Source organism: Pinus tabuliformis, chromosome Q, assembly GCF_031772625.1.
Source record: "Pinus tabuliformis cultivar Carrire ecotype Pingquan chromosome Q, CPIR1, whole genome shotgun sequence".
Classification (NCBI taxonomy): domain Eukaryota; kingdom Viridiplantae; phylum Streptophyta; class Pinopsida; order Pinales; family Pinaceae; genus Pinus; species Pinus tabuliformis.
This window is the reverse complement of record NC_142296.1, coordinates 173,274,872-173,301,455: the sequence shown is the minus strand read 5'-3', so window position 1 is coordinate 173,301,455 and position 26,584 is coordinate 173,274,872. Positions and strand designations below refer to the sequence as shown.

Here is a 26,584-nt window from a genome sequence, read left to right as displayed (position 1 = left end):
GTCATGACCGCATCCAAATACCTGGAAGCAGAAGCGTATGATTGGTTCCTATGGTGGTCTACTAAATGTGCAGTGCGTGCCCTACTAAAAAGGTTTCATGACGAAGAAGAGGATGATGTATACGAGAGATTCGTTCACCTCAAACAGAAAGGATTGATAAGTGAATACACGCATGAATGGGAAGTGTTAGCGATAAGGCAGAGGGGATTCTCAGACAAAGAGCTATTGAAAATGTATCGTTGCAGCCTTAAGGCTTACATTCAGGAAGAACTAAAATTATGTAAACCCCAAACCATTGAAGATGCCAGACATGCAGCCATAATTATTTAGATAAAATATAAGTTTGGAATGTCATCATTTAGGGAAGACGAGGACCAACAACAACACTCGGGAAGAAAAGAAACTAGCAAATGTAGGTATTGTGGAGACAAATGGACATCATGACACAAATTGCTTAACAAGAAACTGTATACTTATTTATTCTAGAAGGAATCAGACACTTCAAGTAACGATCCAGAAAATAATAATAATAATAATAATAATAAATAGTTGTCACAAATGTGGAGAAAATTGCACGCCAGGACATAAATGTGAAGACGCATCCCTACGCTACTATAAAATAGTAGATGGGAAGCAAGTTGAAGTTCAGGAATGAGATGAAGAATTCATTGTCACACACAGTGACGATTCAGATTCTGAGGAACCATCATTAGCGGCAATCTCATGTGACTGGAAAACCCATGATGAAAAGAGTAACTTTCCCAGAAATCGAGAACAGCGAGCAACTACAAAATACATTCCACCACATCTTCAAAAGAAGAGAAGCCACTCACCAAGAAGGAACATTAAGCCTATTACACTGCCAATCAACATGAGTAAGAGACTATGTCCTAAAACCCTCAGGCTCAAAGGACTCATATAAAATCAAGGAAATAGGAGAATGTCAAAAAGTTTTAATCCATATACAAGAACTGGAACTACAAACAGATCTATTTGCCCTGACACTCAAGGAAATGGATGTAGTTCTAGGTGCAGAATGGTTAATACCAAGGTTACTTGGGAGTGGGAGCGAAAACGAGAAGCGAGAGTGGGAGCAACATTTTCAGAAGCTCCCAGTTTGGGAGCGATTCTGGGAGCATTTTATATATAATATATATACTTTTATATTTTTATATTTTGAAGCATATATGTCAACAAAAGCATGTAGAATGATGAATTAGATATAAAAAACATAGATTGAACCATATCACAACAATCATCTAGAAGTTATAATCTTCATCAATCACATCCACAAGTTAGTAACATAGTAACATACAACATATTGAGTCTCGTGATTCATCAATCTTAAAGTTTCAAGCTTTCAAAATTCAATATATAACATTTATCATCATTGATCACCAAAGTTGTACTTGTAATCTAAGTGTAACCATTACAACAAATAATATCTAACATTAAATGAAATGTTATAAAATGAAATGAAATGAAACAACTTTCAACTTTCATGAAGCATCATATTCATAATTCATTACTAATGAGTTATAATTGCCAACTTCAAACTTCAAACTTAAATTGTCATATATAGTTTACAAAAAATATCATAATAAATATGAAAGATTCAATAGTTATAAAAACTACTAGAAACTAGAAAAGACAGGTAAATCTATAATCCTTCTTCCTTTGAGGACACTGAGTACTATAGTGGCCAAACTCGCCACACCTGAAGCACTTGACCTTAGATAGGTCCTTTTCTTCTTCTCCCCCTGTCCCTAACTGGTACCCTTTGATGCAAGGGCCACATTTTCTTCCTCCTTCTCACCCTTCGAACCCTTACTACTACTTCCGCTAATAGAGGCCTTCACAAGTGCTTGCTTCATTTCATCCTACTACAAGTCTGACCATGTCCTGCCCCACCTAGGTAGGGTAACTCATCCCAAAATGCCTTGGACAAAGTTCTCCCAGTCCTATGAGACGTTGTTCAGTGCTAAATATACAATATTTGTGTCCTAAGGGCCTCCCCAAATATTGCAAGTTGATCTTGGATTTTCCTAAATTCTGGTGAGAAAGGGATCAATGCCTTCACTCTTGTACATCCTTAGGTTTCTCAGCTTTTCCTTCAAGAACATCTTCCATTGCTCGAAAGGACTCTGATCTGCACTTTAGTATTGTACATTTATGGTGAATTTGAAGCCTATTTGTATAGATTCCAAGGTAGAATTGATTACTTGAGTGTAAATCAGCATTTTAGCTTTCTGTCCAGAGTTATTATATACAATAAGTTTGGCAAAACAGCAAGTTATTTTCACAGTTTGGAAGAATTTCTCATTTCACACAAATATATTTTAAATCCAAATCATAGGGATCCCACCCTGAGGCTGGTAAGCACTAGCCCGAAGTGCAGAAGGATTGCAACATTGACACCTTCCCTAGTTACCTTTTCACTGGATGGTTTTGAGTGTTAACAGTACATAAGAGACGGGACTACCATAATGGACACAACTCTCAGTAACAACTATTAAATGTAAATAATAGTAATCAAGTATATCATGCAAGCTAAATAATAAAAGATAAAACTATTTACAATCATATAAGGCTTATATGTAAAAGATTTCATAGGCAATTTAAAGTTTAAACAAATGCCAAATATTGATCAAAATAAATATAAAAACCATTAACATTCTCCAACTACTTGAAAGATCTTTCAATACCTGTCCAGACGCAGTTATCAAGTTCAACCGACCTCTAATTGCATCAGAGAGTCCCACTATTTCCACTTTTTCCTCTGGCACCTCCACACTTATGGCATTGTGCATTTGATTCAGAGATATATCTTGCAGTGTTACATCTTTTACCACACCTGGTGGCAATATATACTGACAGAGACAATGGCGCCCCACCTACAACATATTTAAAATACTAACTAGAATTAAAGAGAATATTTTCAATATATACAAGAAACAGTTAGTGGACATTTTTAGCACAACTTGTATTCATATATGAAAATTCATTTTAAGAAGGATCTTATTTCTAAGACCTTAAGGAAACACTTTACAAGCTACTAAAATCATCCATCTCTCTCTATTTAAATCAGTTTGACATGATGTCAGAAATTTTAATTTTAATTGCCAGAGTTATGGTTCTAGATGAACACTAAGAGAGTCATTCAATATTTGTGAAATCCAGTCATATCATCTCTAAATAAATAGTCTAAGATGAATATTATTTGTGGATACATGTATTAATAATTTTAGCAAGACAATTAATTCCTGAAGGTATCATAAACAAATTAGTTCTAACATTGACATGATAATGATTATTAAACTTTAAAACTTTTAAAGCCTTGATTATGAGGATGGGAAATAGATTTGTCCACAAAGTAGAGCATTAACATTCACTACCCAACCCAAGCATGCTAACCAAGCATATCATTCATATACAATAAGATGCCTTGTGCTTAAATATCAATGTACTCTTACCATCACAATACCAATCACAAACTAAAGAACTATTCGCACAACTCTAAGAAATAACTTGCCATTAGAGGAAGAGGAGTCACTAGCTTATGACCAACAAAACCACATAAGAGATTGAATTCCTTCACTTTGTGCAAATAGCATTAAAGCTCAAAATAAAGTAGGGTTAGAGTGAGTGAGCCTATTTGACTGCTCCAAGGGCATCAAAGGCTCTATTTTTATCAAAACTCAGAAGGTAGCCCAATTCAACTTTTAACTTTCAATTTACATTTTGATACTTCGATGAACTTACATTTGTCCTCTCATTTGTCCTTAGTAGTATTTGAAAGTTTGTGGCTTTCATGCCTTATTAGGATTGGAAGCAAGAGCTTTCGATCTTTGCTATATACTTTTCCTTTTATTAGGCCATGTAGTTTCGATCTTTGCTATATACTTTTCCTTTTATTAGGCCCCGTTACCACCCTGTTGACCATAACGTGTCAACGACCCATAGTAGTACACCCCCGTTTTAGCAAAAGGGATAGCGTCTGATCGATGTGTTTCTATCATCCAGCTATCATCTTCAGCATGAGGATCATGTTATAATGTAAGCCCATTCTGCATATGTATAATGTAAATAATCTCAACAGATTTGTGTCGTGTATGTAATCACCTAGGTAAACCTACTTTTCTGGTGACGATCTACATTTCGAGAGGTTTTTTGTCTCACCAATCCATTCCTGGATGGTCAGCAGAGTTTTCCTTCAGCCTTACCCCCAAGCCGAAGTGGCTTTTGTCAGTGGGATTTTAGGGGAGTCCTAGTGTTATAGATCAAGTTTCTATAAAAGTGATTTGGGAATATCCTAACTATTTGGTTAGATTATTTTATTACAGATTGCTTAGTCTGCTGGATTATATTTGTGTCGCAAAAATGGGTAGTCTGTCAGGGTCTATTTCGAATGGGTTTTCCCCCTTGAGATGTAAAAAATGTAAAAATCATGATGTAAAGTGTCCTGAGGGTTGGAAAAATAATTTATCCCCTCATAGGTTAATTAATTAAATTTTTTGGCCAAAATTAATTAAAACCCTAAACCAGAAATTTATTTAATTCTAGGTCCTAGGTAAATTTAAATTTTCCAGGGAAAAATTCGTTGGTCCTTAAAAAATTAAATTTTAAGAGGTCCAGAGAATAAGGTAAATTAATTATTTTGCTAAATTTTAGGCCTTTGGTCCCTGGGGTTAAGTCAAAGTCAAAATTTTGAGAAAATTAATTCAAAATTTTAATTTTTGAATTAAAATTCATTTAATTTAATTTAATTTTGATTTTTGAATTAAAATTCATTTAATTTAATTTAATTTTGAGGAAATTAAAATTCATTTAATTGAAAAATTCGAATTTCCTCAATAAATTAAAATTTCGACGAATGAGATTAAAAGAAATTTTAATCCTCATCAATGGTCGAGATCGCTTTGACGAGGATCACTCAAACTAGCCGTTGGAGGATTTATCTTTAAATAGGAGGTCATTTTGTTAGTCAGGATCATTCGATCTCTGGATCGTGTACTAAGCTCTCAAGCTCTCTTGTATACTTTTTCGAATTAATGCAGAAGTCTTTGGGGTTTCAACGTGTTGTAGTGTTCCTCTTCATGAATTTATGGTAACATTGTTTTAATTTCTGCTTAATATTATGTGAAAACTATCAATCAATAGCTCTCTTAGAATAATTTGAATATAGGTATCTTATTCAGTTTGTTGGATCTAGGGTAACATTTTTAATTTTGAGAGAAGTAGCAGGTATCTCTATTTCTTTAGAATTTTATTGTTGTTCTATTTCTCTACTTGATTTGATGGTTGATCTAGTGTTTGCAGAAGATATCTCAGGTTCTCATTGAGCGTTTGGGGATAGTTCTCGGTTGGACCAGCCAACTCTCAACACATATTTTTTGAAGAGCCTACTCTATATAAGCCTCAAGATTTATCTCACGATAATTTTTTTTCCTGCAGGGTGTTTTTGGGCTAGTACCTCTCTAAAATTTCAAAATCTTTTAAATATTTTGCAGAAATTTTAATAGATATGGCTATTAAGAGCCTTAGATTATCAGATCTGAAAGCGGAGTTGGACTAATACTCCTCAGATCTGATAGATCTGTAAATTATTTGTATAGATCTGTTATTTACTTGTGTAGATCTGAAATTTTGTAACATAATTTTGAATTTTAACACTATGTTTTTGAGATTTTCTCTATTTTTGTACATATTGAGTATTGGGTTTTTCTCTTCTCACTTGTGCAAGAATAGATCTAAAAAATCAGCCAAGAAAATCTTCAAATCTGAGATTTTTCAAGCAGACCTGGGGGTTTTGAGACAGATCTAGGCCCTCGAGGGCAATATCTTATCCCAAATCTTTTTATAATGTCAGCCATTAAAGATTTTGCAATAAATCTGAAGATCTGAAGCAAAATAATTTTTTTAAAACAAGGGTTTCAAATTTTGGGGCTCCTAAGCCCAGATCTGCCTTCTCTTAGCCCAAGTGCTAGTTCTCATTGGCCCTATATTCCCCTTGCTCCATTTCTAATTTGAATATTTAATTTTCTGAAGCTAATCATTGGTGGGTTTTTGCAGAAAATTTGTTAAAAATTTGTGTTTTAGGTATTGAAATTTTTTGGACAACTTGGGAAAGTGATCTTCAAGGCCTAGGGCCTAAGGGTTTGATCTCTAAACCATCTGAAATTTTGTAACATAATTTTGAATTTTAACACTATGTTTTTGAGATTTTCTCTATTTTTGTACATATTGAGTATTGGGTTTTTCTCTTCTCACTTGTGCAAGAATAGATCTAAAAAATCAGCCAAGAAAATCTTCAAATCTGAGATTTTTCAAGCATACCTGGGGGTTTTGAGACAGATCTAGGCCCTCGAGGGCAATATCTTATCCCAAATCTTTTTATAATGTCAGCCATTAAAGATTTTGCAATAAATCTGAAGATCTGAAGCAAAATAATTTTTTTAAAACAAGGGTTTCAAATTTTGGGGCTCCTAAGCCCAGATCTGCCTTCTCTTAGCCCAAGTGCTAGTTCTCATTGGCCCTATATTCCCCTTGCTCCATTTCTAATTTGAATATTTAATTTTCTGAAGCTAATCATTGGTGGGTTTTTGTAGAAAATTTGTTAAAAATTTGTGTTTTAGGTATTGAAATTTTTTGGACAACTTGGGAAAGTGATCTTCAAGGCCTAGGGCCTAAGGGTTTGATCTCTAAACCATCTGTTTCCTCACTATTTGCTACAACAGTCATATACCTTTCTAATAGTGGTGAAAAACACATCTAAGTGGTTTGAAATTAACTAAAAAATTGCTAAATACATTAATAAGTAATTTATGTTTGATATGTATCAAAAATTTGGCCTAGATCTACCTTTGGGTGATTGTTATATCTGAATAATTATGTTTCTGAAGTCTGAAATATAACAGTGGAAAAATTTCATGTGAGTTAGCCTAAAATCAGTTCCTAAATTGTCTAATACATTAAGGAATTAATTTCTTGATTGGGCATTCATCATTAGGCTTATTTCATGTTTTAATTGTTGGTTGTAATAAGTATATCAGATCCGATATAAGTCTGAAAATCACATCATAACAGGTTGAAAATTTTTTATAATTCATGTGGGCAAGTTTGGAAAAATTTCGGTAAATTTTTGGCATAAAGTTATCATTGATAGCTTACTGTTTTCATTGTCATATTGCTACTGTCATAAAGTTTTTCTTAATGCTATCCTAAAAATTAATTCTTGAAAATTAAGTACTCTGTCATGGAATTGTGATAAAATGCATATCCTTTGTTTCATAAACTGAGTATTTTTTTAGCATCTGTTGACATCGATATCGAATCGCAAAGTTGTTATTGTTCTCTTTGAGCTAAATTGTATCAAGAAGATTTGAAATAAGCTGGTGTTTTAACTATGGTATCTTCAAGAGTTTATTTTCTAAGTCTTCATCTAAAAAAAGGCGAGCATTTCATTTGGGTAATTCAGGGCTTTTGCGGCATAAGTGTTTTCCCATTCTCGAGTCCAACTTCATATCATCTTCCGGTGCATTTGCATATAAGTTAACTTTGCATAGATAAAATTTACTCCCAAGCATAAGCTTGGTCAATAGACAGATAGATCTCCATCCGTCTTTTCTTGAGAAGCCTGTTTTAATAGTACTTAAAACGGTGACCTTGCAGTGGTCAGAACCACAGTTCTCTGCAGCGTCGGAGGCACCGAGTATGTTAGAATTTCAGGAAAGGTATCGTCAATCACACCTTAGTGTGCTTCTCCTGATCTTCTCTCTGCCAATTACTACGAAATCAGGCTCAATACAGAAAGGATTGAAAGGTTCACATTTAAATAGGCATTTAATAAAATTAACCAAGATTCTTGCATCTCACATTAGTTTTAGGATCTGCATTTCATATAAAATAGTCATTCATCTAAGCAGCAGTTGTTAATCGGTTACTTGGTCTTAATTTCCCTAGCAAGATCGTTGACGCCATAAGACACTGGTATCAATTGTTTAAAGTCTAATCAAATCCTATAAGTCTTGCTAAGTGTTAATCAAGTACTTGATCACTTCATTGTGTCTCCCGAACTGGTTGGTTCCCAACTAGTTCTTCTTCATTCCACTTTTCCATAGGGTCTACCCCCCTTAGCCTACCGTAAGGAGACAGCTTAAATGGAGAGATTGGGGATCAGGGTGAGAGCCCCCAATCTGAGCAGTTGTCGCGGTGCCTAGACATTCTGTGCGACAACACACCCAAACATTTACATTTTGTGATAAAAATGGTAAATCATAAATAATACCTTAGAGGCACTAAACAATGACTACCTACTGTCATCTCGATTGCTCCTTTACACACTTTTGACCGGCTCTCCTCCAACATAAGCGACATATCCCTAAGAAGTCCTAAGCCAATCAAATCATAATCATGAGGAAATTGAAGGGAAAGACCCAGGGGGCAAATATAAATTTTGATATGCAATTTATTAAATTTTCAGATTTGTGATCACCAAAGGAAGAAGTTGATTTTATATTTTTCATGGTGGTTGATAGTGAGATCAATACCTAAAATAATATCAAGGAAATTGAGTTTATAGGACAATGACTTAATCAGTTCTTTCTCATGTAATAAGGGAACACGGAGGCTAGAAATGAGCAATCTACAGCACCCTAAATGCAGAAATTAATTTCAAGGGCTGTAACGAAGAAGGATAAAATGTATAACAAGGGTATGATTACCACTAAAGGATGTGAACTCTGGCCACTTCTAAGTAAGAAACATGAATTGATTTAACATTTCCAGCAGCAAACATAAAGAACTTGGAAGGGAAATCAGCCACAAATAGTTTTTCTAGACAAGAAAAAAAGTTACCCAGATTAAGGCCTCATAACATATTTAAAGGAACCAAATTTCGAGCACTCATATTCAGAGAAGCACATTAGCCTCAAGCTCCAAATAACCTTCAAATGAGTTGAAACTATAGTCTCGAGTATCAAAGTTTTAGCATTCATCTTTAGCAAATAAGATCCAAGTGAGAAAATACCTTAATCTAACACATCAGAAACCCCTACTTCAATCACTGGTTTATAATATCCTACTTGTTCTTTACATTAACAAGTTATTTAACTGCATAAACATCGAAGTAAACACTATTGCAGCCTTCACAAATATACAGACCATGCACTGAATAACACAAGGGACACTGTTATTTTTGGACAATCATCCCTAGAAAAACCCAATTCGGGCAAACTGGTGCAGCATATAGTATTATTAAGCAGATTTCGTGGATACAACTAGGGTGACAGAAATGGCTCACCCAACAGAGAATTTCCTCGGCAGTAGTACCTCTATCCAGAGACAGATATTCTGGCAAATCAGCAAACGGATGATCAAACACCACAATGACTCCGGTTGTTCTCTATGCTGGACAGCAAAAACTGCTCCAAGCACTACTCAGGAACTACGTCACTCTTCTAGGAGCTACATCACCCTCTCCTCGCTCAGAATCTGTTGATCTGCTCCCAGTCTGCCCCACAGAATCTCCCCAACATTGCCTCTGAAGCCCTCTACGACTTTTGCGTCAGCCTCTACGGCCCTTTGCGTCCTTTATGTCAGCTCCTACGGCCTCTGCGTCAGCCCTTCTAGGGCCTGCACTGTCTCTCTCGACACTTCACTACCTCTCTGCTATGTATTCTTCAGCCTCGGATGGAAATCCCTTGCTGAACTACCCCTCGCTGCAACTGATCACTAACTCAATTTCCTCAACAAACCTCACCCCAAAAAATCGAATTCTTGATCTCTCTTGGTGTATCTCCAACTAACCCTTAAGCCTCCTCTTATACTTTTTATGTTGACGATTCAACAACCGAGATTAAGTCCGTAATCAACAGCTAAGATTGGAATTGGCTTGATCCTCGTCACTTAGAACTTTCTCACCCATTTTATATTAAATCATATTAATATTTTTATTTTCCTAAGTTTATACTTACCCATTAAAAATATTAATTATTTTGATATCTCTTCATCTAAGTGGAATTTCTCCAAATGATTTCTGGATCTTGGAGATCTCATGTGCCTTAGCCTCTCCACCAAATTTCATGGCTAGAGCATATCCGATGCTACCCAAAATCAACATTCCCTATTAGCGAAGAATGTGCTCTAGCAATGCTTCACCATAGAAGCATCAAACTCATCCTCTACATCGGTCCTCTGTGTTGATGTCAGGCCTATTGCCTCACATCCACTACATTGTTGCTCCCTGTACTGCTGCCCATGACACTGCCACTGCCACTGCTACATCTATACCGCAACTCCCTCTCAACATGCTACATCATGCTACCCATAGCACTGCCACTGCTAACTGTTGCACTGCAACTAAGTTACCGAGAAGTAAGTCACTGACTTCACCCAAACATTGACATCTTGATCAGTCTGGAAGCCCCGTGATGCTGAAGCTACCTCTGCTGCTACTGCATTGTTGCAACCTTTTATGTGCCTCTTGCACTGCTGCAACCTCCACTACACTGCTACAGACTTCTGCACTCTAACACTGCCTTGTCGCTCCATCACAACTTGCTCCACCCGACACCTGTCATCATGCTACTGTCGCTAAGGGCTCTCATAGCCGGATGTGATCCAAGAGTTTGGACACCTCAGGATCCTACCCACCTTCTGCAATCCTCTCGACTACCCCCCTTCTATAGTCCTCTCGACTACAGCTCCATGTCTCCCCACCTCTTCTCTAGAGTCGCATGAGCACTCATGGCACAACTGTCATCAGTCTCGACATCCTTCTCCACATTTGTTGGAGTTGCCTTTGAGTCGGACGTGTCTCCTTTGCCCTTCTTCCTGGGGCACTGAGAGGGATAATGTCCTAGCTCCCCACAGTTGAAGCACTTATCCTTGGAGATGTCTTTCTTCTTCCTCTTTTGTAGCCCCTGCTGTCCCGCTAATGCGAGAGCTGCATCCTCCTCCTCCTCCTTGATTCGAACTCCCTTACCACTACTCCTCGCCTTGGTCAATCTCCTAAGCTCTTCCTGTCGAGGAGCTGCCCACATATCCTACCAACTGGGGAGAGTTGCTCTGCCCAAAATGCTTTGGACAAACGTCTCCCACTCCTCGAATACTACATTCAGGGCAGTCCTAACTAAGAACTCTAGATCTGGAGTAGACCCCACGGAAGTAAGCTAGTCGCGAATCCCCTGCAACCTAAGAAGGAAGGGATCTATCTCCTCCCCTTTCTACATCTGATATTGCCTCACAGTTGATTCTACAATAACATATTTTGTTGCACGGAAGAGCCCTGGTATAAGGTGGTCTGCATCTGCACATCTCCCTTGCTATGTTCTTCTCAGCAATATGTGGTATTACAAGATCCTTGACCCCATTAGGATCATGCATTTTTCCATTGCCTGGGCCTCCTCATACTTCTCGGCTGAATCAACATTAACTGGGACAGCTACTACTCTCAAGGCATAGTCCTTGATGCGATGTTTATCCAGGATTGCCAGGATTCTGGCCTTCCAGATGACAAAATTGGAAGCCTCGTCCAATCTGTCCCGATCCCTCAATCCGTTCACTGCCATCTCTGTTCAGGACTCCCTCTGAGTCCTGATTTCCCTCTCAGCAATCCTTTGGCCAACTGTCGAATCACTCCTCTCCAATCCTCCTTTGTCGCTGCAACTCGGATCTAGATTTCTTGGCTAGAAACCTATCGAGGTAGTGCTTCCCTCTACCTTGGTTCCGTTTCCTTAGACATTGTTCTGCACTGACAGAAACAGCATCCTACCAGCTCCAAAAATCAAAATCTGAACAGCTCCCTTAGCCCCGGTAACTCGAAGAATCTGAGCCCTTCAAGCTCTGTGCAATCTCTACGTGGGTTGAATTTGCTCCTCCCGGCCAACTTTGTCAATCCTTCATGGCTCAGAAAGATGATATCGCTCTGCGTGAGCCTAATCTGCCCTCCTCTGCCTTTGCGCTGGCCCTTCTCCCGACTCAAAGTGCTAACGCAGACACTGCATGAGCGTCTGTGTCACATTCTTTGTACTGCGTCACTCCTCTTCCTACTTCTTCAGCTCTAGAACAGTGTTGTCTCTCGAGACAGCTGCTTTTCTGCTGCAAATTCTCAGATTTCTCGGCTGGTGTCTTCAGTTGCCTATGATCTGCAATCGCTCTGATACCATGGGAAAATTCCTGAATCTAACACATCAGAAACCCCTATTTCAATCACTGGTTTACAATCTCCTACTTGTTCTTTACATTAGCAAGTTATTTAATTGCATAAACATCGAAGTAAACACTATTGCAACCTTCACAAATATACAAATCATTCACAGAAATAAACAGAGACAATAACATAAGGGACACTGTTATTTTCGGACAATCATCCCCGAAAAAACCCAATTCGGGAAAACAGTGTTGCATATAGAGGGTTTGTATTATTAAGCAGATTTCATGAATACAAGTAGGGTGTCAAAAATGGCTCACCCAACAGAGAATTTCCTTGGCAGCAGTACCTCTATCCGAAGACAGATATTCCAGCAAATCAGCAAATGGATGATCAAACCCCACAGTGACTCTAGTTGTTCCCTATGCTGGACAGCGAAAGCTGCTCCAAGCACTGCTCAGGAACTGCGTCACTCTTCCAGGAGCTGCATCACCCTCTCCCGGCTCAGAATCTGTTGATCTGCTCCCAGTCTGCCCCACAGAATCTCCCCAACGCTACCTCTGAAGCCCTCTACGACTTTTGCGTCAACCTCTACGGCATCTACATCAGCCTCTACGACTTCTGCGTCAGCCTCTACAGCCCTTTGCGTCCTCTGCGTCAGCGCTTCTAAGGCCTGCGATGTCTCTCTCGGCACTTCACTGCCTCTCTGCTATGTATTCTTCAGCCTCGGATGGAAATCCCTAGTTGAACTGCCCCTCGCTACAACTGATCACTAACTCGATTTCCTCAGCAAACCTCGCCCCAGAAAATCGAATTCTTGATCTATCTTGGTGTATCCCCAACTTACCCTCAAGCCTCCTCTTATACTTTTCCTGTTGACAATTCAACGGCCGAGATTAAGTCCTTAATGAACGGCTAAGATTAGAACTGGCCTGATACTCATCACTTAGAACTTTCTCACCCATTTTATATTAATACATATTAATTTTTTTATTTTCCTAAGTTTAGACTTAGGGACCCATTATAAAATATTAATTATTTTAATATCTCTTCATCCGGGTGGAATTTCTCCAAACAATTTTTGGGTCTTGGAGATCTCATGTGCTTTAGCCTCTCCACCAAATTTCATAGCTAGAGCACATCCGATGCTACCCAAAATCAACACCATGTACATAAGCCTCAAGATCTGCATACCCTTTAAATGAGCTCAAACTAGAGTCAACATTGGCTCCTCCAAGATACTCTTACCCTTGGACCAAAAGACAATCTCAATCAACTAGGGGATAGGCTATGAGGTGAGCCAGTGTGGCACCTAGTGTACTCAGAAAAGCTACTTAATAAAAAAATCCTCAAAACTGTTGCACCGGTTTTCCCAAGTTGCGTTTTTCCGAGAATGTTTGTCCAAAAATAACAGTGTCACTTCTGTGTTTGTCTATTTCTTTCAGTTGTTGATTTGTAGAGGGTTGAGACTGTATTGTGTTTATTTCAGTGTTTATATGGTTAAATAACTTGTTAGTAATTAAACAAGTAGGCGAAATAAACCAGAGAATACAGATAAAATTTCTAATGGTTAATACTTAGAAATTTCATCATGGTATCAGAGCGTTGTTGATCACAAGAGAGTTGAAGGCGCCAGCTAAATTAGAGAATTTGCAGCAGCAACAGCTATCCCGAGTGACATATATTGTTCCTAGGCAGAAAGCAGCAGAGAAGGGTTGACGTAGAGGGCATGCGTCATCAGTTTGAGCCAGAGAGAGGCCATCGCAGAGGCAGAAGAAGGTAGAAGAGGCTCACGAAGAGCCACGCAGAGACTAGGAGGATTGACGCAGTTGGCCAAGGGAGCAAATCAGCCTTCCCGGGATTGCGCAGAGCCTAGAGACTCAATCCTTCAGTCGCTGGGGCATAGGAAGCTGTGGGCAGATTGCAAGGAGTGAAGTTGGTGGGGTGTTGTTGCTGTCAAGACAGAATAGTACCTAACAGGGCAAAACCAAGGTAGAGTGAGTCGCTACCTAGGCGGATTTCTAGCCAAGAAATCCAAATCAGTGTTGCAGGTGCATGGGAGATCAGAGAGGTGTGACTCGACAGTTGGCAGGAGGATTTCTAGGAGGGAAATCGAGACTCAAAGGGAGTCTAGAGAGAACTTCCAGGAGGCAACCAGAGACTCAGAGGAGTTGAAAAGAAGAGCAGAGAGATGACCATGAATGGACTGAGGGATCAGGACAGGTTGGACGGAGCGTCCAACTTTGTCATCTGGAAGGCTAGGATCTTGTTCGTTCTAGATAGACATCGCATCAAGGCCTTCGCCTTGAGAACCGTGGTTATCCCAGTCGACCCAACTGACAATGAAAGGTATGAGGATGCGATGGCCAAGGCGAAATGCATAATCCTTGATGGAATCAAGGATCATATGGTCCAGCATATTGTCGAGAAGGAGACGGCAAAGGAAATGTGGGATACCTTGAAGACATTGTATCAAGGCACTTCCATGCAGAGGAAGATGCTACTGGAGAATCCGCTGTGGTTGTACCAGATGCAGAAGGGGGAGCAAGTAGATCACTTCCTCAGCAGGTTGCAGGAGATCTGGAACCAACTGACTTCATAGGGGCCACATCGGATCAGGAGTTGATGGTGAGGACCGCCCTAAACACAGTCTCCGAGGAGTGGGAGACATTCGTCCAGAGCATTCTGGGAAGAGCGAATCTTCCAGATTGGGAAGAATTGTGGGCAGCTCTTTGCCAAGAAGAGATCAAACGGCTGACCAAGACAAGAAGTAGCAGCAAAGGAGCCCGGGTCAAGAAAGAGGAGGAAGAGGATGCGGTTCTGGAATCTGCGGGGAAGCAGGAGAAGAGGAAGAAAAAGGACCTCTCCAAGATAAAGTGCTTCCACTATGGGGAGCTGGGGCATTATGCAAACCAGTGTCCGAGGAAGAAGAATAAGGGAGAGGCATCTGACTCCAAGGCAGCACCAGTGAAGGCAGAAAAGGAAGTAGAGCATGATGACGATTGTGCCATGAGTGCTCATGTACCTCTAGAGAAGAGGTGGGGAGACATCGAGTTGCAGTTAGGAAGACTACAGGAGATGAGGAGCAGGATCCTTGAGGTACCCAAACTCTTGGATCATACCTAGCTACGGGAGCCCCAAAGTGAGAGTAGCAGGATGGCAGATGTCGATAGAAGCGGATGCGGATGAAGTGACAGAGCGTGCTAGAGTGCAGTAGTCCCTGGCAGTGCAGAGAGGCTTGCAGCAGTGCGAGAGACACAAAGGAGGTTGCAGCAATGCAGGATGGCACAAAGAGGTTTGCAGTGGTGCGAGAGGCATAAAGTTGTTGCAGCAGCACAAAGGCAGTAGAGGGAATACAGGATAGTGGCAGAGAGAGCTTCAACATCGGGAGTGTTTCTACCCTGACAAGGATGTCAGTAATTGGGTGGATCAGTTACTTACTTCTCACTAACTGAGTTGCAGTGCAGTGGCAGTAGCAATAGCACAATGCAGCATGATGAGAAGGGGTTGCAGTGCAGATGCAGTGTTGGGAGAAAGGACCAACAACAGCATAGATGCAGAGGAGTTGCCGTACAGATGTAGCAGTGGCAGTGGCAGAGCCATGGGCAACAGTGCAGAGGATGTTGGGCAGGAAGGCCAAGCATCAGCACAGGTACCAGTGCCGAATGATCAGGAGGATGCTCAGTGGTGGAGTATTACTAGATCACATTCCTCGCTAAGAGGAAGTGTTGATTTGGGGTAGCATCGGATGTGCTCTAGCCATGAAAATTGGTGGAGAGGCTAAAGCACATGAGATCTCCAAGACCCAGAAATGGTTTGGGGAAATTCCTCCTAGTTAAGGAGATATTAAAATAATTAATATTTTTAATGGGTTCCTAAGTCTAAACCTAGGAAAATAAAAATATTAATGGGCATTAATATAAAACTAGGTTAGAAGGATCTAAAGGACATGGATCAAGCCAAATCTAATCTTAGCCGTTGATTAGAGATGTAATCTCAGCTGTTGAAGACTCAACAGAAAAAGTATAAGAGCCTCAGTTGGAGAATACACCAGAGTGATCAGTCATTGGATTTTCTAGAGCGGGGTTTGCTAAGAGAAATTGAATCAGTGATCAGAGTTGCAGTGAGGGGCAGTGAGTACGAGGCAAAAGAGGCAGAGATAGTGTCGGAAGACTAGCGCAGAAGCAGAGAGGCAGACGCAGAGCTAGAGGGAGCCACGCAGAGTCAGCAGTGACTGCGCAAAGGCTAGAAGGACTTGCGTCATCCACGCAGAGGCTGCAGGAGTGACACAGAGAGCCAGAAAGGTTGTGCAGAGCCTTAGAGGGCTGACACAGAGGCCAAGAGGGCTGACGCACTGCTTCAAATTGTGCTAGAGAGGGTTTCGTGGGGCAGACATTCAGAATATCTACTTCCAAAGAGAGGTATTGCTGCCAGATTTTTTATCTCTATCGAGTGAGCGAGTTTGGCACCCAGTGTACTCAGAAAAGCTGCTTAATAATAAAACCCTCAAAACTGTTGCACGATTGTCCCAAGTTGGGTTTTTTCGGGCACGTTTGTCCAAAAATAACGGTGTCACTTGTGTGTTTGTCTATTTCTTTCAGTTGTTGATCTATAGATGGTTGAGATTGTATTGTTTTTATTTCAGTGTTTATATGGTTAAATAACTTGTTAGTAATTAAACAAGTAGGCAAAATAAACTAGAGAATACAGATAAAATTTCTAACGAGTAATACTTAGAAATTTCAACACTACCATATCCATTTGCTATTGAAATCATAATGGTGCATTTTGGTCTTCACCAAGTACGCTTTGTGACACAAACAGGTCTCGTGACCCTCTTTTCCTCTCAGAGACGCATGTGCACCCCATGCAAACACCACCCAAGATCCATGGGAATCACTAGGTGTGGTCTTGCTGACTAGAAACAAGATCCAACAATGTTAGAGGATTCTAGGGGGTTTCTTGTCTTATACAAGATTCTCTCCATGTCAAGGTCACTTTCTTGTCATCGGATGAGCATGCCAAATTTTTTTGGGTTTGATTACATTGGCACAGCTCCCTTCCATGGAACAATTACTTTGTAGTTTACTACTTTACCCCATCACACTTTGAAGTTTTCACTTCACACAAAGTACGAGGATGATGCTTTCCTTGATCTTTAAGCAAATATTTCCCATTCTAGGTGACATCAGCACTCGTTCCAGAAACCAATAGGTTGCAATACATGACAGGCAGAGGACACACTTTCCCTTCAAGAATTGGAACCAAAATATGTGGGCCTTCATAGGAGCTTGTAGGATAGTGATAGGCCTCTCACAGATTATGAAAGACATCTCCTGCAACTAGATGAATCTCATGCCTTCTTGATCTTGAAGGGCTTCCTTGCTTTCCGAGTTCTAGTAACTTTAATTGTTTCCCCCATAGTGAGAATGTTGAAATTTGGGGCAACTTTGGGATGAATTTCTCCAAGAGAAATATAGTTACCCCAAAAGAAGCCCATCTTGCCCAAAGGAAGAATTGAAATTGGTTAAAGAAAAAATTATTATTTTGGTATTATTAATAGATGTGGCACAATTTGTGTGGGCTTCAATATCAAGGTTGTTAGTTTTTCTAGCATCGGATGTGTTCTAGCCTTGAAATTTTGTGCAGAGGCTCAAACGCATGAGACCTCCAAAACCCAGAAATCGTTTCTAGAAATTCCACCTAGAAATGACTTAATTAGATTATTAGTCAGTTTTTAAATATTTCCCAAGTCTAAACTTAGGGAATATGACTAATTAATCATATTTAATTAAGTTAAGGTGTCAATGTTCTAGAAACTCACATGGATCAACTTCAAGTTAATCTTAGCCATTGATTAAGATCTAATCTTGGTCGTTGAAGTCTCAACAGAGGATTATAAGAAGAAGTCAATGAGGCTTGGAGAAATCACTTGAGCAATTCGATTTCATGCACAGATCGATTTGCTGAGTAGCAGCGATCAGTTGTCGGAGAAAGAGCCAGTGAGATCAAAGCAGTGAGAGAGGGGCAGGGATGCCATAGAAGTTCAAATGCTAGAAGATCGAATGACATAGAGAAGATTATAATGCTCTTTGGATGTCACAACCATAAATCTTGACACTTTCGCACTTCTTTTACCATGATATGATACTTCAGGTCTTCAAGCCTTAGGACTTCAGTAACTAGATATTATAGACAATAGAGACGAATCTTAATGAGGCTTGAATCTAATCTTCGGTCAAATCACAGGTCTAGAATTTGATCCACATAAATGATGACTTCCTCAAATCTTCGCATCCTCCTCTCCTCACTCCATTCCGTCGACCTGCAGTTTTGTCTTCCATCTTTGTCGTTGTCAAGCTTCTCCAAACCTGCAAACACACATGACAATTGAAAAACATTTTGATTTTGTTTTTTAATTACTTTGGTAGGTCTTGGTTAGGGTTAGCACATTTTTTATAGTTTCATTTGAATTTCCACTTAGGTTTTATTTTATTCTTTGGTTTGGTTAATTTCATAATCTTTTTATTTGGGTTGTTGTTTTTCGATTTTTTTTATTTTTGATTTAATTTTATTTTGTTTTACAATTTTTCAAAAATTTTATGATTTGATTTTTTTTTAACATTGTAAAAAAATCTTTAAAAAAAATAAAAAACTAAAGTTTAGAAAAGCTTCATTTTTGTGACTTGAGATTACCAAAGAATTAAATTAAAAGAGGGTTTGCGCTAATATATTAAAAATTTTAATGTGGCCCATGGCCCATTAAAATTTCGATTTACTAATCCTTTTAATTTACTTTTGTCACATTAAAATTTTAGTCTCTCCATTTTACCACATTAAATTAATTTCCTAAGGAATAATTAAATCGTTCATCTTATGATTTGATTTTTTTTTTTAACGTTGTAAAGAAATCTTAAAAAAAAAATATAAAAACTAAAGTTTAGAAAATCTTCATTTTTGTGACTTGAGATTACCAAAGAATTAAATTAAAAGAGTGTTTGCGCTAATATATTAAAAATTTTAATGTGGCCCATGGCCCATTAAAATTTCGATTTATTAATCCTTTTAATTTACTTTTGTCACATTAAAAATTTAGTCTCTTCATTTTACCACATTAAATTAATTTCCTAAGGAATAATTAAATTGTTCATCTAAAGTTCCTTGGTGTCTTTTCGTGGTAAGTAATTTCTCTATTGTCAAGTGCGACTAATGTTTTAAAAATTATATTGGCTATAGGAGAAAGTTAATTAATTCTAGATCTGGGTCATTAATGAAAATCATTTTAAATCTAGAATCTCTTGCATGATAGAGTTTTGGGTGTTTACATTTAATCGTTCATGATTGTCACTATTTGTCACATTTGTAGATTGCTCTGGATAACTTGTTTTTACTTAATCTATGGTTAATCAAATACTAAGGCACTGGTCTATAATCATTTCTATCATGTGGTTGTGTCTTGTGTTTAATCTATTCGTCTCAGTTGAGCAAGATTTGTTCTAAGGTCATCAGGTTGTCCATCTTCAAGTCTCCTAGAGCCTGTCTTCCACAGGTTATTCTCATTCATTCACCTATGGGACTACCCCCCTTGACTTGTCTAGGAAAGAGTCTAAAGAAGTGAGTAAGGATTAGAGTGACAGCCCTTACTCTGAGCGTTGTCGCGGTGCCTAGACACTGTGTGCAACAACAGGTCTAAAATGGCCTCCGTCAGGTCGGGGTGGTGCTCCTCCTCCTCTAATAGTCTGCAACTCACCGCCTCCTCCATCAACCTCCTGCTCAATGTCATCCTCTCGTTCGCTGTCTGAGAAGGGGCACTGGTGCTCTCGTCCTGGGAATTGTGTCCTGCAAATCCTGTGTGCAATTCATTGCCTCTTAAAGAGTAGCAAGCCTGCTCGACCTCACTAGTCCACACAAAGGTTCAACTAAGCCTTCCACAAAGGTATAAACCCTCCTGGGCTCTGACAAGTCTGGTACCATCACAGACACCCTCAAGAACTGAGCTATGTAGTGCTCTGGGTTATCGGTCTACGTGAGTTGGGTTAGCTCTCGAAAATGGGCCTCAAGATCCCTCATGTCAAATTGCTCCACAACCCTCTATGTGAACTCCTCATACGATGTCACACAGGCATGCCCTAATGTAGATAGCGCATGGAACCACCAATCATGGGCCTCACCCTCTTGATGCAACATGGCCATTTTAATGACCTCCACCTACATCATTTGGTTGAGTTGGAAATCAGTATCTAGTTTCTCCACCCAAGCTCTAGTCATGCACTTGGAGGAGCCATCAAATGTAGGAAGGTACAACCTCCCAATTGTGCATTGTAGATCTGAGCCTTGCATGTATGAAACTCCTGCTCCTTTGCCCTTATTGCCTTGCTTCACCAAGCAAATCCTTGAAACTCAAGGCAGCTCGAAATTCTTCCCCTTGCGACTGCCACTCACGAAAATACTCCCCCATGGGCATCTCTTCTTAGTTTCATTGCTCCCCAACACCTGTAGCCACAAACGTGGGTACAGTAGTCCTAGAGGGCCCAGTGTAAATGTGAGGGTGGCTATGAGGAGAGTGGATATCGAACTGGTGGGATGCACCAGAACTCTCTCCCACAATGAATTCCATGTGAGGCTCTCTATTGCGATTTTGTTGCTTCATCTTCTCTAACATTTCTTTCTGCGCCTTGGCCAAATCATTCAAGGTCTTCAAAAGTTCATTAAAGGCTACCTCTTCTTTGTTGATTGGTTCCCCCATGTTTTCCTTCCATTTTTCCTGTTCAGGGGTCTCAGAATCTAGCATGATCTCCAACTCTCTTTCTCTATTTGTATACCTATGTCTTTTATAGGTAATGTTTTGCTTCTCTTGGAGTCATAGAAAATTTCTCCCCCAGCTAAGCCAAGACCGGTGCTCTGATACCACTGTAATATTCCTACTAGGATATTAACAATTATAATCAAGCAAAATCACAACATGCAACACAAAATCCAAACATGCAATTAAACAACCACAAATTTCCCAAAATTTGCATCAAGTTGAGCCATTTTATTATCAAATCAAGGAGAGTACAATATATGTATGGAGTATGTGCACCTGGGCTTGCTAAAGCAAGATAGACAAGTCCCAGTTAAGAAAAAGGTGTTGCCCAGATGTTAGGAAGTACTTCTCCTTCAACCCTTGTGTTGGCCCAGAAATTCTACTGTTGCTGGCCAGAAAGGAGAGTACAATATATGTATGGAGTATGTGCACCTGGGCTTGCTAAAGCAAGCTAGACAAGTCCCAGTTGAGAAAAAGGTGTTGCCCAGATGCTAGGAAGTACTTCTCCTTCAACCCTTGCTCTGGCCCAGAAATTCTATTGTTGCTGGCTAGAAAGGGATTGGTGTTTGACCCCTCTAGAGTGCTCAAAAAATTCTGTAAAATTAATTGTAGCTCTCCTCAAAAAACCCAGAAAGACCCAGAAATGGTTGGGGCTTGTTCCAACCTCCTGGGAAAGCCCCAAATAATGTGAGTTCCTCCTCCAAATGGCTATTCGCACCACCTGTGAATCTACTTCCAAAAAGACCTCCCAAATACTAAGAAATCCCTCCAGAATTCCCCTTATGACTCCTGGCAAATCTCAGCCTCAAACCCCCGGTCAAACCTCCCCCAATAACATCGCTCCTCAAGGGACTGTGCAGGCCAGCCAGTCCACCTCTGTGGATGCCCAGAAATAGAGAAATTCGGCTTGAGAAATGGCCACCAAGTCATCCCTGCAAACCACCGTAAATCTACTGCAAAACACCAAGGAAGTGTACTCCTAAAAGCCCGGGACCGGGTCTACACTGAAGCTATTTCTCCCCAAGAGTGTGTGTGTCCTTCTATGACCAGTCTACTCCAAGAATGGCTCTAATTCCCTTGCAGAATCTCTTGGAACAACTCCAAAGTGTAGCAATAGCTCCCCTAGGGTGGCACTCAAAGTCCACTGAAGATGGAGGTAAGATCTGCCCTCGGAAATCTCGTGTGTTGAACAACACTATGTAGACTTGGCTCAACAGCTCAAGCGTACAAGAGAGTTCAATTGCCAAATGATCAAAAACCCCAAAATGATGCATTCTCCTCCTATTTATCATTGATCTCCTTCTCTCTCCACAAGTGTGTATTGCTCCAACGGGTGCGTATTCGTCTTGGGTGGCCCCCACCATCCACTATGATTTCGATTTGCATCCCTTTCTCCTATATTGGAGTATCCCTTAGCTAAGATTGCAAAGTGGGGTCCTCTTAACCCACTTTTCCTAAGTCCATTATAGAAAAACTCAAAATTGTGCAAAATTGTAGCAAAATTGCTAAGAACATCACATTTGGAGCCCTTGACATCTTTAGCTCCATTGCCAAATCTTCCTCTCTTCCTATCTCACTCATTCTTTCACGGCCTTTTATATGGGTGTTACAAAACCAGTGCCACTTGTTTCTTTCATTCATTTTGTTATTTTCAGCATTTTCTAGGAGTTGCGCTTGCACTTTCACATTGTAATCATCTTGATGATTGTACTATTCTTGAGTCCCATGGACCTTTTTTGTGGTCATTTGTTGGACATTAATAAAATTATCTTATCTTATCACCTACTCTTCATAAAAGTATCCACCTACCCTATATATATATATATTGTCTGTACAATTGCCACAATTCTCTTTTCATATTTTGCTTCTTATGTGGGTGTTTTCACAGTGTTCCACGGGGACGCGTCCCCCAGGGTGGGGTGCGCGCACCCCTCGCACCCCACGCACCCGGGACGGGGAGACTCTCGGGGGTGCGTTTCCCCACGTCCCCCTTTTGGGGAGACTCGGGGAGACGCAAGGGGGTGCGTTTCCCCAATGTGGGAGACTCGACTCCCCGAAAGGGGTACTTCTGGGCGTCCCCCCCGAAAATGGGGTTCTTCTGGGCGTCCCCCCGAAAATGGGGTTCTTCTGGGCGTCCCCCTGAAAATGGGGTTCTTCTGGGCGTCCCCCCTTCGTTTTTGTCTAATTACCCTTTATAAACGAAAAAAAAATTTAAAAAATGAAAATTAATTTATTAAAAAAACATAAAAAATAAAAATAAACTAAATTAACAATTACAAATAAAAAATTACATGAACAAGTTAGGGTTAACTCCACTTTTCAAGTTTTCATTCTGCCGCCATTCATTATCCTCTTACCTCAACGCATGTTTTTCTTTCATCTGCTCTCACTGCGCCCACGAGAGCTTCAGCGCATCCTCACTCTTCTCCACGCAGCGACTTGCTTTTAGCACTTAGCAGTCGTTGCCCAACAGGTGTTGGAAAAACAGAATTAGCTAAGGCACTTGCATCCTATTTATTTAATACTGATGAAGCTCTAGTGAGGATTGACATGAGTGAATACATGGAGAAGCATGCAGTTTCAAGGCTGATTGGAGCACCACTAGGGTATGTGGGTTATGAAGAAGGGGGATAGTTGACTGAGTCTATATGTAGAAGGCCTTATGTAGTTATTCTATTTGATGAAATTGAGAAGGCACATACAGATGCCTTCAATATTCTTCTTAAGATTTTAGATGACGGAAGGGTCACTGATTCTCAGGGTCGAACTGTAAGCTTCACCAACATTGTCATTATTATGACTTCAAACATTGGTTCTCAGTACATTCTAAGTAGGCTTGATGATGAACCTGGCTCAAAAGAGGAACTGTATGAGAGAATGAAGAACAGGGTTATGGAAGTGGCTCAAACGACATTCCGCCCTGAGTTCATGAATCGCATTGATGAGTATATTGTTTTCCAACCTCTAGACCGTGAACAAATTAAGAGCATTGTAAGATTACAGGTATGTGGTTCATCTATCGTCATTCTTTTAGTGAAAACCAAAGCGAAATAGCAGAGGTTGGCCAGATATATTAGAAGTTAATTTATTTATAACTTTTTGATTTAATCATATAGAAGCAACTGTTTGGAATATATGTTAGTTTCAGTTATTATTTTGGTTTTCAATGTAAATTATAGAATGATGATTGATGAATGATAATTGATATGGATCAATGTACATTGTATTTGAATATTTGAATTTCATATTGAATTTTATTATTGAATCTTATGGTATTGAATCTTGATGAATTAGCATTATTGAACAATGAATATGAACATGAAAATTTCAAAATTATATACATATATATAAATTTATAATATATATAATTAAAAATTATATTATATATACCTCGACGTCTCCCCGTCTCCCCTAAATTTCCCTAAAATTTCAGGGTTCTCCCACACGTCCCCTTTGTGCGTCTCCCCGCACCCGCGTCTCCCCGTCCCGGAGACTTGGTGGAACATTGTGTTTTCAGTTATGTCCCAATTGTGTACATACTAAAGTCCCACATTTATATGGTGTGCATGCATATAACTTAAATAAACTATTAGTAAAATAATAATGTAACTAATGCTAGAATGTATAAATTACTTAATAATATGAAAAAACATTAGAATCCTAGTAAGATAATATAAAATTACCAAATATGAATCTAACAGAACTAATGATGAGAACACCCTTACCACTGGTCAGGCAATGGCAGAAACCCTAGACCAAGAGGGTGTCAATAGGCAAGATCATTTGTTGTAGGGAGGGTTGTACGCTTGGCGGTAGGTGGCAGCAACAGGCCAGCGCATGGCCTGTACCTGTCAACGTTTGAAGGGGGCCTAGGGAATGATGCGGGTGGGGATCCGTGATATAGATTAGGGAGGGTTTACGCTTTTCTGTTGAGGTAAGGCATCCCATAGCTGCAAGGGGTATCAATAGTGGGAACCGATTAGTGGAGACGCAGTTAGGGTCGCTCTTCGAAGAAGGCATCAATGAAAGGGACGATCAGTCGGAGGCAGGGGAAGCAGGGAGGAATAGAAATGTAGAGGCGAAGAGGAAGAAAGGGAAGCTAATCAAGAGGAAGGTGGTATGTCCAAATCTGGTTTTAGGAGTCGGCATTCAAATCGATAGGGTCATGGAAGCTGCAGAAGTAACACTGGTTGGGAGAGCAAAGGGGAAGAAATACTCCGCAAATTACATATTGAAGTGGATATCAAAAGCATGGAGGGAGGCTCAAGAACAACAAGTTGAAGTAACCACACTAGCCAGAGGCTAGTTTATGGTTAAATTCAGCAATGGGGAAACCTTAGAATGGGTAATGAGGCGAAATTGGTGTTTTGGGAGAGCGCCAATCTTGTTCAAAAGGTGGAACCCTATGTTTGATGCGTAGAGAGAAAAGGTGGTTGAGATCCTGGTCTAGCTTCGTCTTTTGAGACTCCCTCCGCATTTCTAAACGGAGGAGGTGTTTAGAGCTATTGGAAATACTTTGAGAATTTTTCTCGAGGCAGACATGACTTTCAGGGAAACAAGGGATAAGAGTCTACCTCGAATCTTGGTAAGGATGGATCCACATGAGGGATTGGCCGAGGAAATTAAGCTCCGATACCAAGATCATACTTTCACCCAGATCATCGATTATGAATAGCTTCCCTTTCGCTGTCATAGGTGCCATAAATATGGCCATCTAGCTCGAGACTGCCCTCTGGGGACCAGAAGGAGAAGAAGTCACAGAGGGGAAGCTCGAAATGTAGAACATCCTTCGACTGAAGAGGAGGATCCGGCTCAAGCAGAGGATCTGGGGACACATCAAGAAGGTGATCAAGCGTCGATGGAAATTCAAGAAGACCAAGATGCGCAAATGGAGAATGTAGTTGTGCAGGAGCAAGAGGAGACTCAGGAGATAATCCGCGAAGATCTGGAGGTGAGGGGTGCTACTGTCCCAGCACTGAAGTTGGCGGGTACTATCTCTTCTCCCCTTCCCTCTGTTCATGAATCCTTTCAATCTTTGCTCAATTCGCTCCCGAGGCCTGGTCCTTCCAGGCCTATTTCTTTTCAAATTTGCCTGTTGTTTATGTGTCTAATGCCCTGGATATTATAATTACATCAATCTCGGCTATTCAAATGAACCAAACCCAGCCTGTTGACCATGCAACCTTGTCCTCTTTTGGGAAACCAGTTGAGAAATCCTTTTATAACCTTCACTCTTGAGACAAGAAAGATATACCCTCGGGAGCTGTGGGTGGGTTGGGAGTCCTTTAGAATTCAGTTGTACAATGAAAGACCAGAGGGAGGAAATCAAACCTCTCAAAGGCTCAGATAAGAGCAAAAATTGACATAATAGCTGGGAAACAAATATCTTTACAAGCGGTGCTTCAAGCAACGTAGGCCCCAGCCAAAGTGATCAAATGATTGTGTTGTTCTTCAATTGTCAAGGTTTTGCCAGTTCCTCTAAAAAACTTGCACTAAAAGCTTTGTTCCTTAATTATTGTACGGATGTTTAATTAGGAGTTGGAGATGAAGTGAAACTAGCTCTTAACAAAATGTTACCAGGATGGACATTCTTGACTGTGGATGCCAAAGGAAGATCTGAGGGTTTG

The 26,584-nt window shown here is 40.0% G+C and overlaps 1 protein-coding gene across 1 annotated transcript in view; it reads right to left on the bottom strand.

Moving 5' to 3' along the window:
• EMB2771 (E3 ubiquitin ligase) overlaps nt 1-26,584 on the bottom strand; it is a 497,708-nt gene that overhangs the window by 320,315 nt on the left and 150,809 nt on the right. Inside the window, exon 9 of the mRNA XM_089384149.1 lies at nt 2,706-2,894. Coding sequence (XP_089240275.1) covers nt 2,706-2,894 — 189 coding nt within the window. The remainder of the gene's footprint in view (nt 1-2,705; nt 2,895-26,584) is intronic.